A 21,865-nucleotide genomic window follows, 5' to 3' on the forward strand; every position below is an offset into this window, starting at 1 on the left:
AGGCTCATTGGAACATACACAGTCTTAGGGAGCATACTCCTGGTTTATTAATAAAAGTCTCCTGTTAAGGAGCAATGCAAATGCACATATAAAGAACCACTTTAGCATCGCATAGAATGTCTTCAACCTTGCTTACTGGCTTAAGCTTACCACTGCCTTTCCAACAACAGTAGATTCTTTTCAGTCACTGTAGATGGTTCAGGTCACAACTGTACATTCTTCTAGGCAAAAGAACAGGGTCTAAGTTTTCTACTCTGTGGCACTGTTGTCTGCTGCAAGAATACAAAACAGCTGAAGAAAATAATGTACCCCATTTTGTTACTGTAAGTGTGATTGTTGCAACTTGAAATAGTTCTTTGTTAAGCTTTCTTCCGTTTTCCATATTCTTTGGTTATCATACTTTGTCTTTACATGATTTGTGATGAGTTGCATTGAACATAGAATCAAATTAACTTTAAGCAGATAAATATGTGTGAGATTAATGTATTCTTCCTAAGAATGTTTGCCCAGAGGGCCGTAGGTGTAAGGTGACCTTGCTTAAGTTTCTTTGCATAAAGATAGAATTCAGTCTATCTTCTAATTGTCACAAGTTCAGCTTCGTGAGAATGGGAATAAAGGTTTATGATCCAATTAGAGCTCAGGAGGGTTTAGGCCACAGTATAAAGTACCTGCTTGGGTTACCGACTAATGTGTGATATGTATTCCTTGTTTTCTGCTTATAGTTCTGTGTCCTTATCTCCTGTTGCATTAGGGTACGGAGAGGTTTGTAGATTGGTACAGAAATCAAGACAAGCTTGACTTTTACATCCTGCTTTCATCATTATGAGGATGTGTAGTTTTACTGAATAAAATCAATTGAATAAATCAGTTTACTCGTTTAGATGAGTCACACATTGTCACATCTAGACTAACTTTAATGAGCAGTTATTTTTTTACTCTTTTAGTGGGATTCACCTAAAAATGAGGTTTAAAAAAAATTAACTACCATCAAAACTGGCGGAAAAATCTTTGCAAAAGACATCAATGTTTGTATAAAGGAAAAAAATATTCCTATGTGTCTCTCCTTTGCTACTCACACAAAACACTTCATTTTTGGTCACCGAAGGTCTGGGATTTTTTTTCCCTCCACACAGTTCTCTGCAACACTAGCTGGATGTCTTCCAGTTTAAAGAAGTTCTGACACCATGTGAGGATAACATCAGACCCCACAGGTTAAGGGCTCGGTCCCATGAGGCTGCCTCCCATCCCCCTTTACTGCCAGTCCCAAGTCCAGTTGTCCCCTGTGCTTCTGATCAGCTGGCTAGAGCACCTTCCATAAGCCGCTCCTCTGGAATGATTAATTTACTATCAAGCAGAACGACCCAGAGAACTTGGAAAAATATTTTACTTATGACACTACAGCTTTATTGTTAAAGGATTATAACTCAGGAACAGGTGGATGGAAGAGGTGCAAAGGGAAAGGTACCAGGGAAGAGATTTAGAGCTTCCCTGCCTTCTCCCAGCATCTCCGTGTGTTCACCAACCTAGAAGCTCTCCGGACCCAGTCCTCAGGGATTTTTATGGGAGTTTCATTACCCAGGCAAGATGGATTATATAGTTGGCCTCTGGTGACTGGAGTAATCGCTAGTCCCTCTTTCTTTCCCAGGGGCGGGGGTTGGGTTGGGTGGGATGGACTGGACTAAAAGTTCCAACCCTCTTATCACATGGCTTGGTTCCCCTGGCAACTAGCCACCAAGCATGGGTTACCTAGGACCTTTATATAAAGTCACCTTGTTAGCACAAATTCAGATGTAGTTGCAAGGAATTCTCAATAATAAGACACCCATTTCACTTTTATACTCTGAAGCTGTTTCAGGAACTGAGGACAAAACACCAAATACTGTAACAAGGTGCTCTCCATTGCTTTACCCTTAAGGAATTCCAAGAGTCTTGGGAGCCATGATCTAGGAATCATGGACACAAGACCAACATAGACATGTATATTGATAAATCACAGAATCATATGTTCAATGTGAAAAATAACAAAGGCCATTCTTTTTGTGTAATTTAAACGTTTCAGATACATATATTTCTATAGATACCGTCTTTTCTCTCCTTTTTGTACCCTTGTGATTTTTTTCTTCCTGTTACTTTGCATCTCTTATCATTCACTGTCTGTGGCTTCACAATTCAGCATTGTCCTAGTAGCATTTTTGAAATCACAGCTGGAAGCATTGAAAAGCGTTCTGACAAAGGAAGACTGAATTGTGACTTTAGGCCAGCAATAAGCTATAGGACAAATGATGTTTAAAAAATTAATATTATTTCAGTATGTGTTAATGTCTTTAGTCCTTCAGAGAATTGTTGAAACCAAGAATTTAAAAGTCACAGACTTGTGCTTTTCAACACAGCAGTATAAAACATTCTACTTGCTTGCAAATCTGTGATTTGACCTTTTTTTTGGCCACTCTGTGCAGCTTGTGAGATTTCAGTTCCCCAACCAGGGATCAAACCTGCGCCCTTGGTAGTGACAGCATGGAGTCCTTACCACTGAATCCTTAACCCAAGGAATTCTTGTACATTTTTTGTGAAGGAGTTTTCATAGACTCATGTGCTGCCATCTTTCAGGTTTTCAGAGCCTGAAACGATGTATGTGACATTGTTTAGTTGTATTTGTTTTGGGGCTTTATAAAATGGTATATTATAGCTTATGTAAAATTAGAAGATGTTTGCTCCTTGGAAGGAAAGCTGTGACAAACCTAGACAGTGTATTAAAAAGCAGAGACATCGCTTTGCTGACAAAGGTCCGTATAGTCAAAGCTATGGTTTTTCCAGTAGTCGTGTATGGATGTGAGAATTGGACCATAAAGAAAGCTGAGCGCCAAAGAATTGATGCTTTTGAACTATGGTGCTGGAGAAGACTCTTGAGAGTCCCTTGGACTGCAAGAAGATCCAACAAGTCCATCCTAAAGTAGATCAGTCCTAGGTGTTCATTGGAAGGACTGGTGTTGAAGCTGAAACTCCAATACTTTGGCCACATGATGCAAAGAGCTGACTCACTGGAAAAGACCATGATGCTGGGAAAGATTGAAGTCAGGAGGAGAAGAGGACGACAGAGGATGAGATGGCTGGATGGCATCACTGACTCAATGGACATGGGTTTGGGTGAACTCCAGGAGTTGGTTGATGGACAGGGAGGCCTGGCATGCTGCAATTCATGGGGTCGCAAAGAGTTGGACACGACTGAGCGACTGAACTGAACTGAAGAAGTTTTAGCCTATAAAAATGGTAATTTTGTGTGATTGCAACACAGCAAAGTTAAAAGATCTTAATAGTTTAGTTAACAGACCTTTTTGTCCAATGCAGGAATTTGTTCTGTAGAGTTTTTGGAAACATTCCAGTAGGAGGAAAGGATGAGATAAAGTGGTAATGTCAGGCTAAGAGCAAGAGTTGAGGCCCCTATTCAGTGCACCTGTGTGTCTTAGAGCTACATCAGGGTTTCTGTAGTTTTCTAGAAGCTCCACGCTACTGAGGCTAGAGGCTGTGTGTGCCTCCATGGATACACAGTGCCTGTGAATTTGCATACTAACGACATACTCCCTGAGTTCCTGGCTGCCAGGCTACATGAATCTGTAGGGGATTTCAGCAAATACCAGTTTAGCTGGAATAGTATTACATAATTTTGTTCATTCTGTATATAGCCTTCATGTGTATTTCCTTAGGTTGGTTTAAGATCGAACTTTAAAATGATAATATGACTGCCAGTGTGGCTTAAAACATAGTAGAAATAAAATATACAACAACAGTCGCGAGAAGGACTTGGGGGAATTGTTTGGAAGGTGGTTAAGGTAGCCTGTAACCCTGTAATTCACATGGTACCACTAAAAGAATAACACAAAAATGCTTTAATGCAAGAGACAAGATTAAATGGAATATGAAAAATGCTTGATTTGTAGAAAAGAAGAATAAAAGAATAAAGAGCACATGGGACAAATTTAACACAAATAGCAAGATGGAAGTAAAAAGACAGAAAAAAAGACCATGTGAGCACTAACCAAAAGAAAACTGTCAAAACTGTGCTGATATCAGGTTATAATATAGTAATATCAGATAGGTTAGACATTAAGGCACGTGCTATTGCTGGCGATAAAGAATGACATTTTATAACGCCAAGATGGGCCTCTCAGCAAGAAGACATAAGAATCCCCAGCAACCTTCTCTGGTTTGGTTTGTCGATCGTACATATGTGGTCTTTGGGTCTTTTCTTTTCACGAGTGTTGTCATTTTTCACTGCTAGAGACGTGTCTGTGGTCTCTGAGGGGGGAGTTGCTCCTTTGTCTCTCTGACTTGTGGTAATGTTCGTGCTCAGCATGCTCTGGGCAATGTAAACAGCTGCGTGGGGGCCCCACTTGAGAGAGCAAAGCCTCAGGATGTGATTATTTCATTTACGTTGTAGTTATTTTTAATGTAATTATTGTCCTTTACAAAAGGCCACCTATGAGAAATAGAATTCAGATGAAGGCTAAGAAGTTATGTTTTAAAGACTTCTTTTTTAACATTGTGTGAATATGAGTAATAAGGTATTATAAAGAACAAATCAGAAAGGAGTAGCTGCTCGTCCATTTATAAGGATTCTTGGCAGTAAGCCTTTTTTGGGGGGGTGGTACTAGGTCTTTAAAGCCTTGCAGTGATGTGTCACTGTCAAAACTCTTCATTTCTGTCTGGAGAGAATGTCCTTTTATTTAGAGGGTATTCCATTTTTCTGGAAAAAAAAAAGACATCTGTTGGTTGATATTCATGCCTAAATGCAAGAAAAGGAGAGAGGTTTAAGGAAACAAAAGTGCTGAATCAAGGAGCATATTTGGAAATAGACAGAAATACAACTCATGTCACCTTTTAAAAACTGTGGGGAAAAGCACATAACAAAATTTACTATTTTAAGAGACTTCTTTGGCAGTTAAGTGATTAAGACTCTGTTCCCACTGCAGGAGACATGGATTCATTCTCTGGCTGGGGCACTGAGATCATGTCACTCAGTGTGGCCCAAATTTTAAAAAAATTTACTGTTTAAATGCACAAGTTAGTAGTGGTAATTATATTCACTTTGTTGTGAAATAGATCTCCAAACCATTTCATCTTGCAAATCAGAACCTTTATACCCGTTTTAAAAACTCTTCCTTTCTTCCCTCCCCTGAGCCACTGGTAACTACCATTCTACCTTCTGTTTGAATCTGGCTACTCTAGATACCTCATATAAGTGGAATCATACAGTGTTTGTCTTTTTCTCACTGGCTTATTTCACTAAGCATAATGTCCTCAAGATTCATCCATCTTGCAGCATGTGACAGGATTTCCTTCCTTTTTAAGACTGAATAATATTCCCTTGTGTGTATAGACCACATTTTGTTGATTCATTTATCTGTTAGATCTTTGGTTTGCTTTTACCTCTTAGCTGTTGTGAATTGAACACTTGTTTTCTGGGTTTGGTTTTGTTTTGATAGTAGCCATCTTTTCAGGTATGAGGCAGTATCTCATTATGGTTTTGACTGCATTTCCCTGATGACTAATAATGTTGAGCATCTTCTCATAAGCTTGTTGGCTGTCTTTTGTCATCTTTGGAGAAATATCAGTTCACATCCTCTGCCCATTTTCTAAAATCATAAGCTTGACTTTTTGTTGTTAAGGTGCATGTGCTCTTACATATTTTGGGTATTACCCCCCTTTCTGGTGTATGACTTGCAGATATTTTTCCCATTTGCTAGGCTGCCTTTTCATTTTTTTGATGGCTTCCTTTGCTTTGCAGAAGCTTATTAGTCTGATGTATTCTCATTTGCTTATTTTTGATTTTGGTGCCTTTGCTCTTGGCATCAAATCCAAGAAGTCATTGCCAAGACTGATGTCAAGGAGCTTACTGCTTAGGTTTTCTTCTAGGTGTTTTATGGTTACAGGCCTTACACTCAAGTCATTAATCCATTTTGGCTTAGTGGTCTTATTTTATTCTTTTGCATGTGACTTTCCAGTTTTTCCAATACCACATATTGAAATGACTGTTACAACAATTATTTAAAATTTTTTGTCAGGCAACTCATAGATCTGTTTCTTTAGAGTCTGTTTCTTGAGTTTAATTTTGTTCCTTTAATTGGGCCCTGCCTCCTTGTTTCTTTATGTACTTTGTTGTTTTTTGCTGAGGCACTTGAAAAAATTTGAAAAAAATCATCTATCCCAGCCTCTCAAGCCTTTGTCTAATCTCAGCTCCCCCTGGGGTTTGCCTGCAGAAGTGCAGCTCCAAGGTGCTTCTTGCATCTTGCTTACAGTGTCTTGCAACTCTGGTTCCTGGTTCTCTTAGTGTGCAGTGTTATCCAAGACAGAAGCCAGTCCCTTAGATGGTTCCCAGACAAGCCAGAATTGGACTTGTGGTCTGTTTTGTTTGTGTTTCCGAGGGAAGAGTCCAGGCGTGACAGTTTTCTTCCTGGTCGCTCCACACTGTGCTCTGCAGGGAAAGTGGCACGAGTGCAAAATGCCGAACCCCACCATTCTCCTACCCCTTTCATTGAAATCTTGTGTTGAATTTACAGTGGCCCAGGTGCTGTAACTTCTTGTCTGTCTATTGTTGTTAACTCAATGTCTCTGTGAGGGGAGGAGGGCCAGTATTTCCTGGTCTGCCATTTTGTTGACGTCACTCTCCCTAGTATCACTTTTTGAAGTATGAATACTGCCAGATAGTGTTTCTCTTTATAAGACAGGTGGGAAAAAGGGAACCAGAGATGGAATATTTTGGACTTGAGTAAGGTGGTGTGTCCTTTGTGAGGTTCATGGAGAAGATGAAATCTAAAGCAGTACAAATGGAGAAGATGAAATCTAAAGCAGTATTAGCCTATGTAATGTTTTATTTTGGAATATAGAAAGAAAGTAATCCTATCAGATAAGACCATGTATTGTTTTAAAGTCTTCAGGGCATTTGACAAATATTTATTGAATGTCTACTATGTTCAGTTCAGTTCAGTCGCTCAGTTGTGTCTGACTCTTTACGACTCCATGGACTGCAGCATGCCAGGCCTCCCTGTCCACCAGCAACTCCTGGACTTTACTCAAACTCATGTCCATTGAGTCAGTGATGCCATCCAACCATCTCATCCTCTGTCATCTCCCTCGCCTCCCGCCTTCAATCTTTCCCAGCGTCAGGGTCTTTTCAAATGAGTCAGCTCTTCTCATCATGTGGCCAAAGTATTGGAGTTTCAGTTTCAGCATCATTCCTTCCAATGAATATTCACGACTGATTTCCTTTAAGATGGAGTCATTGGATCTCCTTGCTGTCCAAGGAACTCTCAAGAGTTTTTTCCAACACCACAATTCAAAAGCATCAATTCTTTGGTGCTCAGCTTTCTTTATAGTCCAACTCTCACATCCATACATGACTACTGGAAAAACCATAGCTTTGACTAGACGGACCTTTGTTGGCAAAGTAACGTCTCTGCTTTTTAATATGCTGTCTAGGTTGGTCCTGGTGGCTCAGAGGGTAAAGCGTCTTCCTGCAATGTGGGAGACCTGGGTTCGATCCCTGGGTTGGGAAGATCCCCTGGAGAAGGAAATGGCAACCCACTCCAGTATTTTTGCCTGGAGAATCCCATGGACGGAGGAGCCTGGTAGGCTACATTCCATGGGGTTGCAAAGAGTCGGACACGAGTGAGCGACTTCACACACTAGGTAGGTCATAGGTTTTCGTCCAAGGAGCAAGCGTCTTTCAATTTCATGGCTGCAGTCACCATCTGCAATGATTTTGGATCCCCAAAAAATTAAGTCTGCCACTGTTTCCACTGTTTCCCCATCTATTTGCCATGAAGTTATGGGACCAAATGCAATGATCTTAGTTTTCTGAATGTTGAGTTTTAAGTCAACTTTTTCACTCTCTTCTCTCACTTTCATCAAAAGGCTCTTTAGTTCTTCTTCGCTTTCTGCCATAAGTGTGGTGTCATCTGCATATCTGAGGTTATTGATATTTCTCCTGGCAATCTTGATTCCCACTTGTGCTTCATCCAGTCTAGCGTTTCAGCACGGTGACAGTATACAGCCTGGACTTACTCCTTTTCTGATTTGGAACCAGTCTGTTGTTCCATGTCCAGTTCTAACTGTTGCTTCTTGACCTGCATACAGGTTTCTCAGGAGACAGGTCAGGTGGTCTGGTATTCCCATCTCTTTAAGAATTTTCCACGGTTTATTGTGATCCACACAGTCAAAGGCTACTATGCATAATACAGTCTACTATGTATAGGGTACTATGCAATTGGAATACAGAAAGGATGAGATATAATCCTCCAAGGTCCTTATTTTTAATTTGATAAAAGGCAACCTTAACTGTATAAAAAACTGTATAACAATACAGCATCAACACACAAAATATAAAAGCACAAGAACCATCACTATGAGCTATGCAGAAGCAGAAAAGACAGTGAACTTAAGCGAACAGAGTGGCTTCCAAAAAACTGAGTTTGGGGTAGACCTTCAGTAGCTAGGATCTTATCTTAATGTCTCACCTGGAGGGGGAAAAAGAAATCACATATCCAACAGCAGGCCTGAGTAGGCTCATATATTTCTACTAGCAGAAATGTAGAAATAATCTAAATGGTCATCAAGAAAATGCATAAATAAATTCTTCCGTCTATACTGTGGAATACCGTGTAGGAATTAAATAGTGGAAATCCATATGTGCTGTCGGAATTTTTTAAGTAAATTGAATTTTTAAAAACAGATAGCTTGGCATATTTGGCTTGCTATAACCACGTACCACTGACTGAGGAGTTTATAGACACCAGGGTTTATTTCGCACAGTTCAGATGCTAGACATTCGAGATCTGGGGCCTGTGTGGCTGGGTGAGGACCCTCTTCTGGGCCTCAGACTTCTCGTTGTATCCTTACATGTTGGAAAGGACGAGAGAGTCTGGGGTCTCTCACAAGAGCACTGGTCCCACCTGCTGACTGTAGCGTATCTCAAATGCCCTACTTCCTAATATGATCACACTTGGTTTTAGGATTTCAACATGAGAATTTGGGGGGGACATCAACATTCAGACCACAGCAAAGGAAGTTTCAAATAATATGTATGGTATGATATTATTTGGGTTAAAAACAAAGCAAGCTAGCATGCAGATAATCCTGTGTACTTTTATAAGTACATAGTATATAAATTCATAGTAAAAAAAGGATAAATTGATGAGTGGTTACAGCAGTTAAGCATTTATAAATCATTTGCAGAATTAAAAATAAAAAGCCCAGATGAAAATTTATCAAACACTATTAGTGGTTGCCTCTGTGTGGTGATATTATTCACAAATTTTCTTTATATTTTACCATATTTTCTGAATTTTTACAAGAAGCATTTTATTGGAAAATGTTAAATTACAGAGAGTCGTAAGTGGGAGATAAGTAATTGACAAATAATTAATAAAATTAATAGTCACAAAATGAAATAGGAGAACAAGAATTAGGTGGAAAAATCAGGGAGTTTAAGAGTAAGGGAGATGGTTGAGGAAGAAAGAAGGAAGTCTAGAATGTCTTAGAAACTTTTGAAGTTTTATAGAGCCATTGAGCATTGCCTTATATTTTTAAGTCATTCATTCAGTAAACATTGATATTTGGTAAATATTTGGCCTAGCAGGTGCCAGAGTCTCTTGCCCTAAGATGCTTATGTTTTGATGAAGAGGATGCCGACAAAGAAATGACAGTGTATGAGGAAGAAACAGCAGGGTGGAGAAACGGGTCATGGAGGGTTGACAGAGAAGGCTTTCCTGAAGGAACAGAAGTATAAGCAGAGCTTGGGAGCTAACATGAAAGTAATGTGAGATGTCTGGAGAGAGAAAGCAGGGACCAGCACAGGAAACACCTTGTAAACCATTCTAAGAATGTGATTTTATAGCGTTTAAATATTTCAAATACATAATCTTGCTGGGTGTTCTTAGCAGCACAGCAAACAACAATCACGTTGTTGTTTGGTACTTAGCAGGTACACTATAGTCTTCCTCCCCCTCTCTCCTCCCTCTACTTTTCTCCCTCTCCCTTGCATGTATTCACTGCAGGTGATACACAGCATGGGTTTTACAGGGAAAAATAATCACAGATCCTCAAACATTGCTGATGTAAAAGGAGGCAACCTTAATTTAGCATATTTAAAAGAGCCATGTCCAGTTCATGAAAATAAATATGTTAATTTGGCATGGTTGACTGCTCTTTAAATCAGCCGTCGCGATGAGTTAGTTATGGTATTGAATACGATTAGATGTTCAAAATTATTTTTGTCATCAATATCTGTTAACATCTTACTACTGAATAAAGTATACTACTTTCAGGGTTATTTGCACTGACAGTGGCTGGAACCTTTGCAAATAACTCCATAAAGTACTTAATCAGGTCTTAGGTAGATAAAATATGGTTTTTGTATTGTTACCTATTTTGGGATTCCCAAAAGAAATTTCTTTCTGCAAGACAGAAATATGATTCAAGGGGCCTGAACTGCCATAGGAAATCCAGCAACTGAAGATGTTATTTACTAAACTTTCTGTGAATAGATTTTTCTCTCTCCTTGCTTTAAAGGCAGACAATAACTAAAAGAATCATAACTTGTATAAAGAGAGACCCTGTCAGATTATTATTTGTTAATGATGGCCTATTCCCATTTGGGCAGTTTATAGCAAAATAGTTAACAAACATGTGCAATTTGGAAAGAAAGAATACATGAATTTTGTTATAATCCCCATTCCATTCCACAAAGAAAAAATGTTACTTCTTACAACACGGTGCCTTGTTAGTTTGGAAAAATTGAATTTTACTTACTGCTTGATTTGGCCCTCTGTGTTTTTAACTTGTGTTTTTTCTACTGCCTGGAATGCCCTTTCTCTTTCTTGTCCACTTGCAGAATTTCTATCTACCCTGAAAGACTCCTACTTTCCGAGTTTCTCTGTCCCCCGGAAAGTTCATCTCCCTCCTGTGTGCCACCACTGTCCCTATATTATAACACCTGCCACATTAATGACAGCTGTATAAGTTTTCTGTTTCCTCACTGGATTGTGAACCTCCCTAGGTAAAGGGAATGTTTCCTTCTGTACTGAGTGTCTGGTGTCATGAATGCTTGTTTGGCCTGAATGAGAGGGGCTTTCTGCAATGACGCGGTGCTACATAATGAAAGCCTGTCTTACAGTTTTATGGATTGACTGGGAGCTGGCACTGTGCAATTGCTTCTACTGGGTTATCACAGGAAGCTGGTTAAAACCCACAATAATGTTTGAACAATAAGATTTATTTAATAGAACTCTGTTACAGGACTGGACGCCAGCAAGATAAGGGGAGGAACTATAAGCATATTACTTCAGGTGCGCCAGGCTGTAGGGAGACTCCCTCATAGCAAAGTATGAAGGTTCAAATTTTAAAATGTAGTAATTATACAGTTTGCAACAAAAGTTTACTACGTATCTTCTGTGGTGTTCTTTGTAAAGTGCATTCTAAATTACTAAAAATAGGAGGAAGCATGATGTAATGGGAAGAGTGGTGTTGTGAAATCTGGGTATTTGGGGTTCTAGTCCCAGTTCTAATGCTTTTGATCTTGGTCTACTACTTTTACCCACAAAGCTGTGAGACTCCTCAAAATACATCAAATTTAGAGATTCTAATCTTTCCCCTAACAGCTCAATTTATTGAGGATCTTTTCAGGTTTTTTTAATCATTTTATCAAGGAATGAATTGCAGTCATGCATTCAAATTATATTTAACAGGCTTTATTGCATTTTTAAACAATTAGAGAGTTATCTTTATTTTAATAGGTAAAAAATAAGCAGGTTCCTCCTAGAATGGAGACATCATCCTTTTTAAGTCTTACGGACTTCCCAGGTGGCCCTAGTGGTAAAGAACCTACCTGCCAGTGCAGGAGACATAAGAGATGCAGGTTCAACCCCTGGGTCAGGAAGATCGCCTGGAGGAGGGCACAGCAACCCACTCCAGTATTCTTGCCTGGAGAATCCCATGGACAGAGAACCCTGGCAGGCTACAGTCCATAAGGTTGCAAAGAGTTGGACACAACTGAAGCGGCTTAGCACATGTGTGTCTGGCACTTTGAGGATGTGTACCTTGTTCAGTTATGGTTGATATTTAATGTCTACTTAAGTCTGTAGACTTTTTGACATTTTTTTCTAATTCTTTTTCCTGTTTACTGTTTTTATTTTTTGTGGAGGTGGGGTTAGCAAGAATCTTAGAGCAGTGATCTGGGATTCTAGTTGCTTGTATCAGAAACACCTCATGTTTAAAGATACTGTATCTTGGGAATTCCCTGACAGTCCAGTGGTTAGAAGTCCGTGCTTTCACTTCCAGGAGTGTGGGTTCAATCCCTGTTTGGGATTAATTCTGCTTTCCCTGGAGAAGTTTGCTGAATACTTGGTTTCTCTCTTTGTAGGAGAAAAGTGGAGGTAATGGTACCCTTACCTTTTAAAAACCAAACACACAGAACTCAAGTTCTTTGTCAGCCTACTTTCCACTTGGAATTAAATTTCAATCAGTTAGTTTAAATATTAGGTTGCATTGCATACTCTGAACCTAGATACGAAGAAGGCTTCACTTTCAATCAGAGCTGTTGATCTAATAGTTTTTTTTAAGCTTTGGAGTTTCACCAAAAGTTTAGTTAAATATGTGCAATCATTTTCTATTCAGAGTTTGTAGAATAAACTTTTTATGTATGCATTTTGGTTAGAGAAATTTGTTGGAGTCTTGGCAGCCTGATATTTTTTTGATTTGGTATGTCTTTTCTACTCTTCCTAAGGTATTCTGAAATGTGTGTGTCATATTTTAGATTAATTTTTAAAAACTGTTCATCATATTTGCTGATAAGTAGAAACAGTGGTGTGTGATACAGGCACAGTTGAGAATATCCATTGCATGAAGATCTTTTCAAACTCGTTTTTCATTTTTCTCATTTGAAGAAGAAATTTAGAAACACTATATAGTTTACTCATAATAATATTGAGATTTTTAGAGAGAATATCCCTGCTTTACTTATCATAGTTGGATTTTAGTACCTATTTCACAGAGTTGTTTGAGAAGTCAGTGGGATGATAGATGTGACATGCTCAACACCACAGCCGCACATAGTAGGTTCATTACACAAAGGCTTTATGTAGCCTGACAGGTGGTCATGTGTGACAGGGAATTGACAGTCACAGGCTCAGGGAAAAATTAGTACATGCCCCCAAATTCTGCCTTGGTCAGTTATGAAATTCATTCAGAAGTAATGAAAAATTTGCAGAGGAGCATATGGTGTGGAAAGTGTCATTAAAATGACGCTGTATCCTTCCATCGGCCGTCTAGAAGCAGAATCCAATAGATAGGAAGAGACCAATAAATGACAGCAAAATACATATGTATTTTTTTAATCTTTGGCCCTGCCCTCACCATTGCCATTTTTTCATACCTTTCTACCTTCATTAATTCAGCCCGAGCTGTTCCTTTTGTATATGTAGACATGTTATTAAAGTTACTACTTTGTTCTAATGAGAGAGGGCTAGCATCCCAGGAGACAGGCTTAGATTGTTTTAACTTCGTGAAGTTGCCCCGCACCTGACATTCCTGCCCTGGGCCCCTCCCCGTGAGTAAGAGGAAAGGCTTGGCCCATCGCTTAGACAAAGCCGGACGGCTGCCTGCCGAGCCGCCGGGGAGGAGACTCCTCTCCTCCGAGCGGGGTTTGTTTCCCAGGGTTTCAACCCGCAGCCGACCCGCAGTGGAGCCTGAGCAGGGGGTGCTGTCGGGGCCGCGGACCCCCGCCCCTGGGAGGCCCCGGGGGAGGAGCCGGCGAGGCGATCCCAGCTCCTGCAGGCAGACCGGTGCCTGCCGACCCCAGCGCGCCGCTCCCCCTCCCGCTCGAGAGCCAGGTTGTCCCCGGCTCTCAGGTGGCACCGCGGTGGGGGGGCTCCCCTGGCCACCGGCCGGCGAGCTGGTGGGAAGGGAAGGGGTGGTCCTTCTGCCCGGACCCCTCTGGGCTGACTCACAGGAAGTGCTCGCGTTCGCAGAGCCGGGATCCCGCCCTCCCCCTCCGACGTGGGCTCTGCCCTGTCTCCCCTAGAACAATGAAGGGCTTCCAAGTTTGCTGAGTCTCCCGGGCGCATTCCTCTGGCTCCCGTGCTAGCCTGCAAGATGTTTTGCCACCGACTTTTGCAAGAAGCGGCCTCGGAAAAAGCCCTTCCCTTGGTGGATCGCTTTGTGTGAAGAGTCCTCAGGGTGACCATGGTTCAGCGCTTCAGCCTCAGGAGGCAGCTATCCAAGGTGGGTAGCTGGGGTAACTGGTGTGCGTGTGGAGGGGAGCTTGCAGCGGCTCCGGCGTGGGCTCCTTGTTCTCCAGCACGGTTCTTCTGTCAAGCCTGCCTTCCCCGAGCCTGAGGAGGGGCTGGGGGAGGAAGCGCTGCCTTTTGTTCTTTCCTCAGACATACAAAGGTGGAAGGCTGACTGCACTGGGAACCCCAGATTTTGTCCCCCCCCAAAAGGGGAGCTGTCATCTGTGAATCTGGAGGAAGTTGTAGTCCGCTTCTCACTTAGGGTTTTGGAGAGTGTGCGGGGAAAGAGAGAATAGTGGGTAAAAAGTGCCCATGTTTAATTAGCAATTCATGTAGCCGCTCTTGACCAAAATGAGGCAACCTTACTGGTCTGTGGAATCAGTGCTTTTGTACAAACATTAATGTTAAACTGGGGAAAGCTCCCAGAAAATAGTTGGGTAAGGGTGACCAGCATGAGGATGTTACCGTGAGTGGTGATATTAAGAAACTCACATACGCCTTCATTTAAGGAGCAGGTGACAGGCAGTCACCGGAAGGCTCAGGAATCAATTTTTACCGAGTTTTGCTGGCAAAACACATTTCATGTGTGCAGTTTTGGGGGAAAACTTATTTTAATCTGAGAAAATCAAATTGAAAATAAAAAAAAAAAAGCAAAGCTCTCTGAGAAGAGGGGCTACTGCTTTTATGTATCAGCCTTGGCAGTGGCCAGCCCTCTGCACACGCATTCACGGAGCTCTCTTAAGTCAGTGCAGAAACTAGTGAGGAGAGAGGTGTGCTAAGAGTTGAGCTTATTTCAAAAATCATTCTGTTTTAAAAGCTCTTTTTGAAAAATGTAGCAGTTGGGTGGCTGGATTTGTGTCACAGTTCATTCTCTTCGTGCATGCGTGCTAAGTCACTTCAGTCGTGTCTGACTTTGTGTGACCCTATGGACTATAGCCTGCCAGGCTCCTCTGTCCAGACAAAAAGCTAAAACAAAGAGTAAATCAGTAGGTATTCTACACTTCCTTGGTGGTTAGTCAGAATTGTTAACTCCTGAACAGCATTACTATCTTAAGGGGAAACCTTTAGTTCCTCACAGCTGACCTCAGTGTAAGATGTGTGCATTCAAGCAGAAAGGAGCAAGGCTCTCGCCTCCATCCCTTTGTCAAAAGTCATCTTTTTTCTTGGATCTCCAAGCTGAACCAGGACTTTTTCGGAAATAAATTTTCCTTGCTTCCCTGGTCCTCATTCCACGTGTGTGTGTGATGGGGGTGAGGAAACGGGGAAGCTGCAACATTTCTCCCTAACAATAAAAAAGTCATTGTTGTTTCTCCTTCATGTGAACTTCCAGAACCATGTATTTTCAGATGTATAGTACAACTAAAAATCGGAAGTTGTGTAGATTGTCAGAGCACTGATATTTCTGCATAAGAGTTTTTGAAACAATTGAGAACTAGGTGATAAGTTTCTAATTAGGAAATAACTGCTGTCTAGGTATTTTGCTATCAGTTTTTCTCTCCCAATTATTTAGTGAACTTTTAATATTCATTTCACTCTGTACTATACTCTTGACCATGAATTATAGGGAAAAACATTCTTAGGGGAGCTAGGAGCACATCTTCTCTATAACATGAAGAAATAAAAGGTACAAATTATATACTAGAAAATATATACAAATTATACAAGAGGTAACCTCTTTCGTTTCTTTTTACTAACATCCCTTTCTATTTTAACATGCTTCCTGGGTCCTAAACTGGATGGTCAGGACCAAATCTAAGGAATTTTGTTTTCTATAAAGAGTCCTTAACATAGTAATGAATTGAAAAAATGCAATAATGAATTGAAAAAATAATATTGTTAATGGTTTCAGTCTGTATGGCCCTGAAATGTGGAGGAGAAACTGAAAGGCTATGTCAAAAAAACTTTTTTTTTAAACTACAGTGAATGCACTGTGCCTCTATTCTGTCTTTTTGGCTAAACCCACATTACCTGAAAACAATTTCCTATCTTGACAAGAAGAAATACTCAGATGATCATCTTCAAATTTTGTTGGGAATTTGTTGAAAGAAAATATTGATACATGTTCGCAGTAATTTCAAACCCAGTATCTAATTTAGATGCTTTTTACCTTTGATAGTCATGTTTACTTACACTGGATGTTTGCCCTAGAATGTTAACCTGATTCCTCCAGGCTAATGGATATTGACGTCTGAACTAAGTAAAAAAGGAGGGAGTAAATTAAATAAATGAAGTAAAAATCGTCATTAAAAAGAGACATGATCCGTTGTTCTCTTTGACCAGATCCCAGTTACCTGCCTCAGAAAAGTTCTTTTTCTTTGCCGTCTTAGTTCCTTTACCTTGCCATCTTAGATTATTTTCTTCCTTTAGAGTTTTCTCACCTGTGACTTCGAAAATACTAAGGAAAGCTTTTTTCTTCCTCCCCTAAGTCCTCTTCATGAGCCAGCCAAAATAATCTGAAACTTGCTCATTTGGACATTACATTTAATTCTCTTAATGATACTTCAGCTTAGATGATACCAACTTCATTTTGCCATTTAAGAAACAGGTTCAGAGAAATTCATTTTCCCAGGATCAGCCAAGAGATAGTGTGTCAGGTTTAACTTAGGTCTAACTCCAAGCCCATTCTGTTTCCCTGCACTACCTGCCTCCCTAAATTTCTGACGTATTGATTGGTCTCCTGTCATGGTCTGTGATATCTCTCCATGCGTATAGAGAACAGTAGAGTAAATAACTTAGGTAATTTCTTTGGAGCAGCCCAATAGGGCTGAAATTAATGTTTGAAAGGGTTTATCAGTCAAACTTGGTAAGTGTCTTCTACAAAGTTATGTTATTTGGCCAGAGAAACATACTGATTTGAGTAAAATAGTTGATTTAATAAGGCCATATTAAATGTAATTCAAGCTTAACTGCATGTACTTACAATGAAACGTTATAAACTATATTGCCTTTCTGAAAATATCTATTAAGGAGAAGAATTTACTATTGAGTTTCTATAATAATGTTTAATAATGTTAATACAATGAATTAAACATTCAGAAAGTCTTATTTTAACTCATTCTGGCTCTGTTGTCGTCCCCCCTGACCCGCCCCACCAAACCTTTTACATGGGTAATAGAAAATCAGTCTTTTCCTTCTTTTTCAGAAACTTTAGGTTTTTAGAAGGTATGGTAAATACTGAGGAGGCTTTGAGAAAATAGCTTTAAGATTGTTTCAGTAAGGTTTAGCAAGTATGATAAATGCTGAGGAGGCTTTGAGAAAATAACTTTATGATTGTTTCAGTAAGAATAATATACTTTTATTTTTTAATGATAATCATTTCTGTGATTCATAAATAAAAATTATATAATTGCGAACTCTTGCTTCCATGTCTTTTCAACTCTTTCAAATCCCTGCTTCCATAGGTAACCAGTTTCTTGTTTAGCCTTCCACTCTTTGTTTATGTATATATAAGAAAATGTGAATATGTATGTTCTGACCTTTCTAAAATGCAGGATAATGTTTGTTCTAAGATAATAGCTTGAACTTTGTTTGGGGTTCATGTTTATTTTCACATTTACACAGGAGGCTTACTTCCTTTAGGACAAGTAAAGCCACACAGAATGTACTTTCTATATAAAAGATAATTAAAATAATAGCACATCAAAGATGATTTGATTCTTTTTCATCCGTACCACATTTCTTTACTACTCAGTTGGAGATCTTTCTTTGGCTATATTAAAATTCTTCATATGGCGAAAAACATAGAATATAAAAATCACACCAGTAAATTCTGGGTTGCCCTGTGAAGAGATTAATGGCTGAGAAATAGGAGATGTGGGACTTTTTTTCCCCCCAGTTCGTCTGTTGACTTATTTATTGAAGTTATTTAATTCAGACTTGTAGAGCACTTGAAAGTATTTTTGTCTAAGAATTTTATTCTTGCCCTTCCTACATTTGAGACTGCCCTGTTATTTGGTGTCAGCTTGGTACCAGCTTAAGAAACTTAACATTTAGAGAAGTGTTGATCATAATCTGAATTCCTAATAAAAAACTGATATATTCTCAAATGTAGTTTCCTTTGAATTTCCACCTGCTTTCTTTGGGTTTATGACCTCTGATAATGCACATGATTGATTTAATCATTCTATGAATGTATAAGAAATAGAGATTCTCATTTCCATTTTAAGTAAGTTAATTAAGATCTTATAAAAGTATTTTGATGGCTACAATGGTAAATTTTATGTATTTTTACCACAATTAGAAAGAAAATATTTTGAACCCTTCTAAAGATTGAAGGCAGGAGAAGGGGACAACAGAGGATGAGATGGTTGGATGGTATCACCGACTCAGTGGACATGAGTTTGGGTAAACTCCAGGAGTTGGTGATGGACAGGGAGGCCTGGCATGCTGTAGTCCATGGGGTCACAAAGAGTCGGACACGACTGAGCGACTGAACTGAACTGAATGATAAATACTATATCGGTACAGCAAGGTAGTAGTTTATGTATAGGCATGGGAGTCAGTACCAGATGGATCCCTTTAAGTAATGGAAATGTATACATCTCTTTTTCATGCTTTTAAAATTCAATTTTCTCTAAGTTACTTCAGACCTCAACTAGTTTCATACTTGGAAATATAATGGTTTATGTTTGTATTTTGCTGTCAGTTAAATGTTACATTGTCCTGTTAATCGTTAATCCACTTTTAGGAGGCTTAAATGGGATAGTAGTGTTGTCAGCATTATAAGATCATTCTGATACATTACATAAGCAAAAGAAGACTGATGGATAATGCTCTACTGTGACGTGAAACGAGACCCTAGTAAAATCGGTTCCATATGTTGTAGATACGGTAGGAATAGATAAGGAATAGAGCATGGCTTTCCTGTTCAAATATATTGGCAATAATAGGCTGAAGTAGAGAAACTAATTTAAAAATACGTGTATTATGTAATTCTGAAATTTTTTCATGATGTTGATGCCAGTTTAAATTTTAAAAATAACAAGTTACTGGCTGTAGATCTGAGAGACTAGAATATGTTACCAAGAGAAGATAGTAAAACCTCCTTGGGAGTGTGTTGCTTTTTTGTTTTTTAAGTACACAACTTTCATTTGGTGTCACCTTGAATATCATTTTCCTAAGTGAGATGGCTGTATTAAATGACTTGATTAGATTCTTTGAAGTTCAAACATGTTTACCAAGAACTGTTAGTTTTGAAAATCAATTAGCTGATATCCTTGAAAGCACCTCGAAAACTGTGAAGCATTATATTAAAGAGTTTAAGATTATGGTGTTTTCATTATTCTGTCATTCTGTAAGTATGTTTGAAAAGAAGTGATGGTTCTTTAAAACTATATTTTGAAATAGGCACACATACACACATGCCCTTTTTTTGGTACACATAGACCCTCTTTCTTTGGATAGGTAACAGTGCCTCTGAGAAGAGGACCTGGGAAACTTGGGTTGGGGGTGGGAAGGAGACTTGGTTTTTAAAAATTATTTACCATGTATATACACTTTCTTAAATAATAATCTGAGTTAAATGTGTTTAAAGATCAAAATGTAGAATTGAATTTCAGGTTCATTATTCTTCAGTGAAAACCATTGCCAATAGTTTACTTAAAGGTTAATGGTTGAAAGATGATATTCTTCTGGGCTTGGAACTTTATCCCAACCATCCATGTTATTCTCAGATTGAAGATAGCTTTTGCATGTAACACAGAAGTTTGTAGTACAGGGTTACTAACCCTTTAGAATTTTTTTAGATGAACCTGTTTGGACTAAGTTAACCATACTATTCTAAAAACCATACTATTTATATACCATTTGGGGAATGGTATATAAAGGCAAGAAGACATTTTACTTGTTATATCTGTATATAGAAGTTGTATGTAATACTTACTAAAATACTCTTGATTTGGCTTACATGAGAAAGTTAAAAGAATTTGCCCTTTTGGACATGCTGGGGTTAGCGAGGCTAACCTCTGCTGTATACATGGACCTGTAACAGTCCTACTGCAAAACATGTTAAATAAGAAAAGAGTGCAAATTGAACTTGCTTTATGGTAGCACAGGAAATTGCTACTAAATTTCAGTCTGTTTCCAGCTAGTGTTTTGTAAGAAGTAGATTGCTTTGTGTGTCTTTATTAGAAATTTAGTATTTGAGAAGAATCCATGTTAAAGCCAGCAGTGTCTAAAATCCAAAGGTAACACATATAATAAACATTTCATAGCTTTCATTTTAATTTAATAAAATTTATCCCAAAGGTGTATCTCACTGAAGTTAAGTGAACCGTGGCTGGCTATGTGACTTTAGACAAGTAATTTGACCTCTCTGAAGCTTTTTCCTCATCTGAAAAGTGTTATCTGGGATCCCTGAGAGATGTAAAATTATGTGAACTGTTTGTGAGCTGTTTTATAGTCCCAAGAAAAATGACTTCAGATAGCAAATGCCAGAAAAAATATCTAGTTGTATACCAGGAGAGATCTAATTTTATACAGTTATTCTTAGCTAAAGTAAATAAATAAGTTTATGACTTTAATGGATAGGCTTAGAGTTTAGATGCTAGCTGACTCTGGATAATTCAGATTTGAAAATAACAAGAGAATTACACTTGTTAGAGTTTGAGCGCCGAGATGATAAACATTTCCTCTACCTCTTCCTTGTCAGGAGAAAATTTAAAATTTCTCTATGGAAACAGATATTTCTTAATAATGGAAATTTACCTTATACTCAACAGATTTATCTTCTTATGATGGGGTATTGGAATTCAAGTCCTTTTTCTTGGACAAAACCCACTTCTCTTAAGGAAAAGTTCATCATAACTAGGGTGGGGAGTGTAAGAAAGATAAAAAGCTAAAATAAGCTTTTTGTTTTTACAAACTAACTCTTCCTTTGAACCTGAGGTGGACTTGAGAAGCTCCGTAGAGGAAGTGAGATTTAAGCTGGACCTAAAGGATTTAGGTAGCTCACACGGTAAAGAATCTACCTGCAATGTGGGAGACCCAGATTCGATCCCTGGGTTGGGAAGATCCCCTGGAGAAGTGAATGGCAACCCACTCGAGTATTCTTGCCTGGGAAATCCCATGGACAGAGGAATCTGGTGGACTACAGTACATGGAGTCGCCAAGAGTCAGGCACAACTGACTGGTAACTTTCAGTTTCAAAGAATTTGGATTAGTGGTTCTCAATTGTCCCTTCCCCTTTAGCCCCAACATATTAATACTCCAAGAATGTGACTTAGGCTTAAGATAGTAGTACTTTGGGGGGTGACCTGAAAAATACCTCACGGTTCTGATGCATGCTCCAGGAGAACCCCTTCGTTTGCATATCATTGATGTTAGTGAAGGAAAGACAGGAGGAAAATATTCTAGGAATGAGGCAAGATTACCAGGTATGGTTTTAAGAGGGAGAGCTATGTCATATTCAATACCTGTTAGTTTGATGAGTTCTAATGTGAACATCCTTTAAAAATCTAATCCGAGAGTTTATATTTTCTGTGGGGAAATTTAACCAAAGTAATGAACAGTGTGGGCTTCCCTTGTGGCTCAGCTGGTAAAGCATCTGCCTGCAATGTGGGAGACCTGGATTCGATCCCTGGGTTGGG

General features: G+C 39.2%; 1 protein-coding gene and 1 long non-coding RNA gene across 34 annotated transcripts in view; both read left to right on the top strand.

Annotated features, from left to right (window-relative positions):
- Positions 1–21,865, top strand: part of TMCC1 (transmembrane and coiled-coil domain family 1) — a 153,099-nt gene that overhangs the window by 60,414 nt on the left and 70,820 nt on the right. For 2 of the 33 annotated variants that reach the window (XM_081526257.1, XM_081526258.1), the window contains exon 4: positions 14,072–14,271. The exons of the other annotated variants lie outside the window; for them this stretch is intronic. In XM_081526257.1, coding sequence (XP_081382383.1) covers positions 14,233–14,271 — 39 coding nt within the window. In that variant the 5' untranslated portion in view covers positions 14,072–14,232. The remainder of the gene's footprint in view (positions 1–14,071; positions 14,272–21,865) is intronic. 33 annotated transcript variants of the gene reach the window in all.
- On the top strand, positions 2,285–3,957 carry LOC145520258 (uncharacterized). Its single transcript, XR_014064347.1, has 2 exons — positions 2,285–2,342; positions 2,705–3,957. It is a non-coding gene; the product is annotated as an uncharacterized LOC145520258 (long non-coding RNA).

Source organism: Giraffa tippelskirchi, chromosome 9 (genome assembly GCF_054371585.1).
Source record: "Giraffa tippelskirchi isolate mGirTip1 chromosome 9, T2T-mGirTip1v1.2.pri, whole genome shotgun sequence".
NCBI classification, from domain to species: Eukaryota; Metazoa; Chordata; class Mammalia; order Artiodactyla; family Giraffidae; genus Giraffa; species Giraffa tippelskirchi.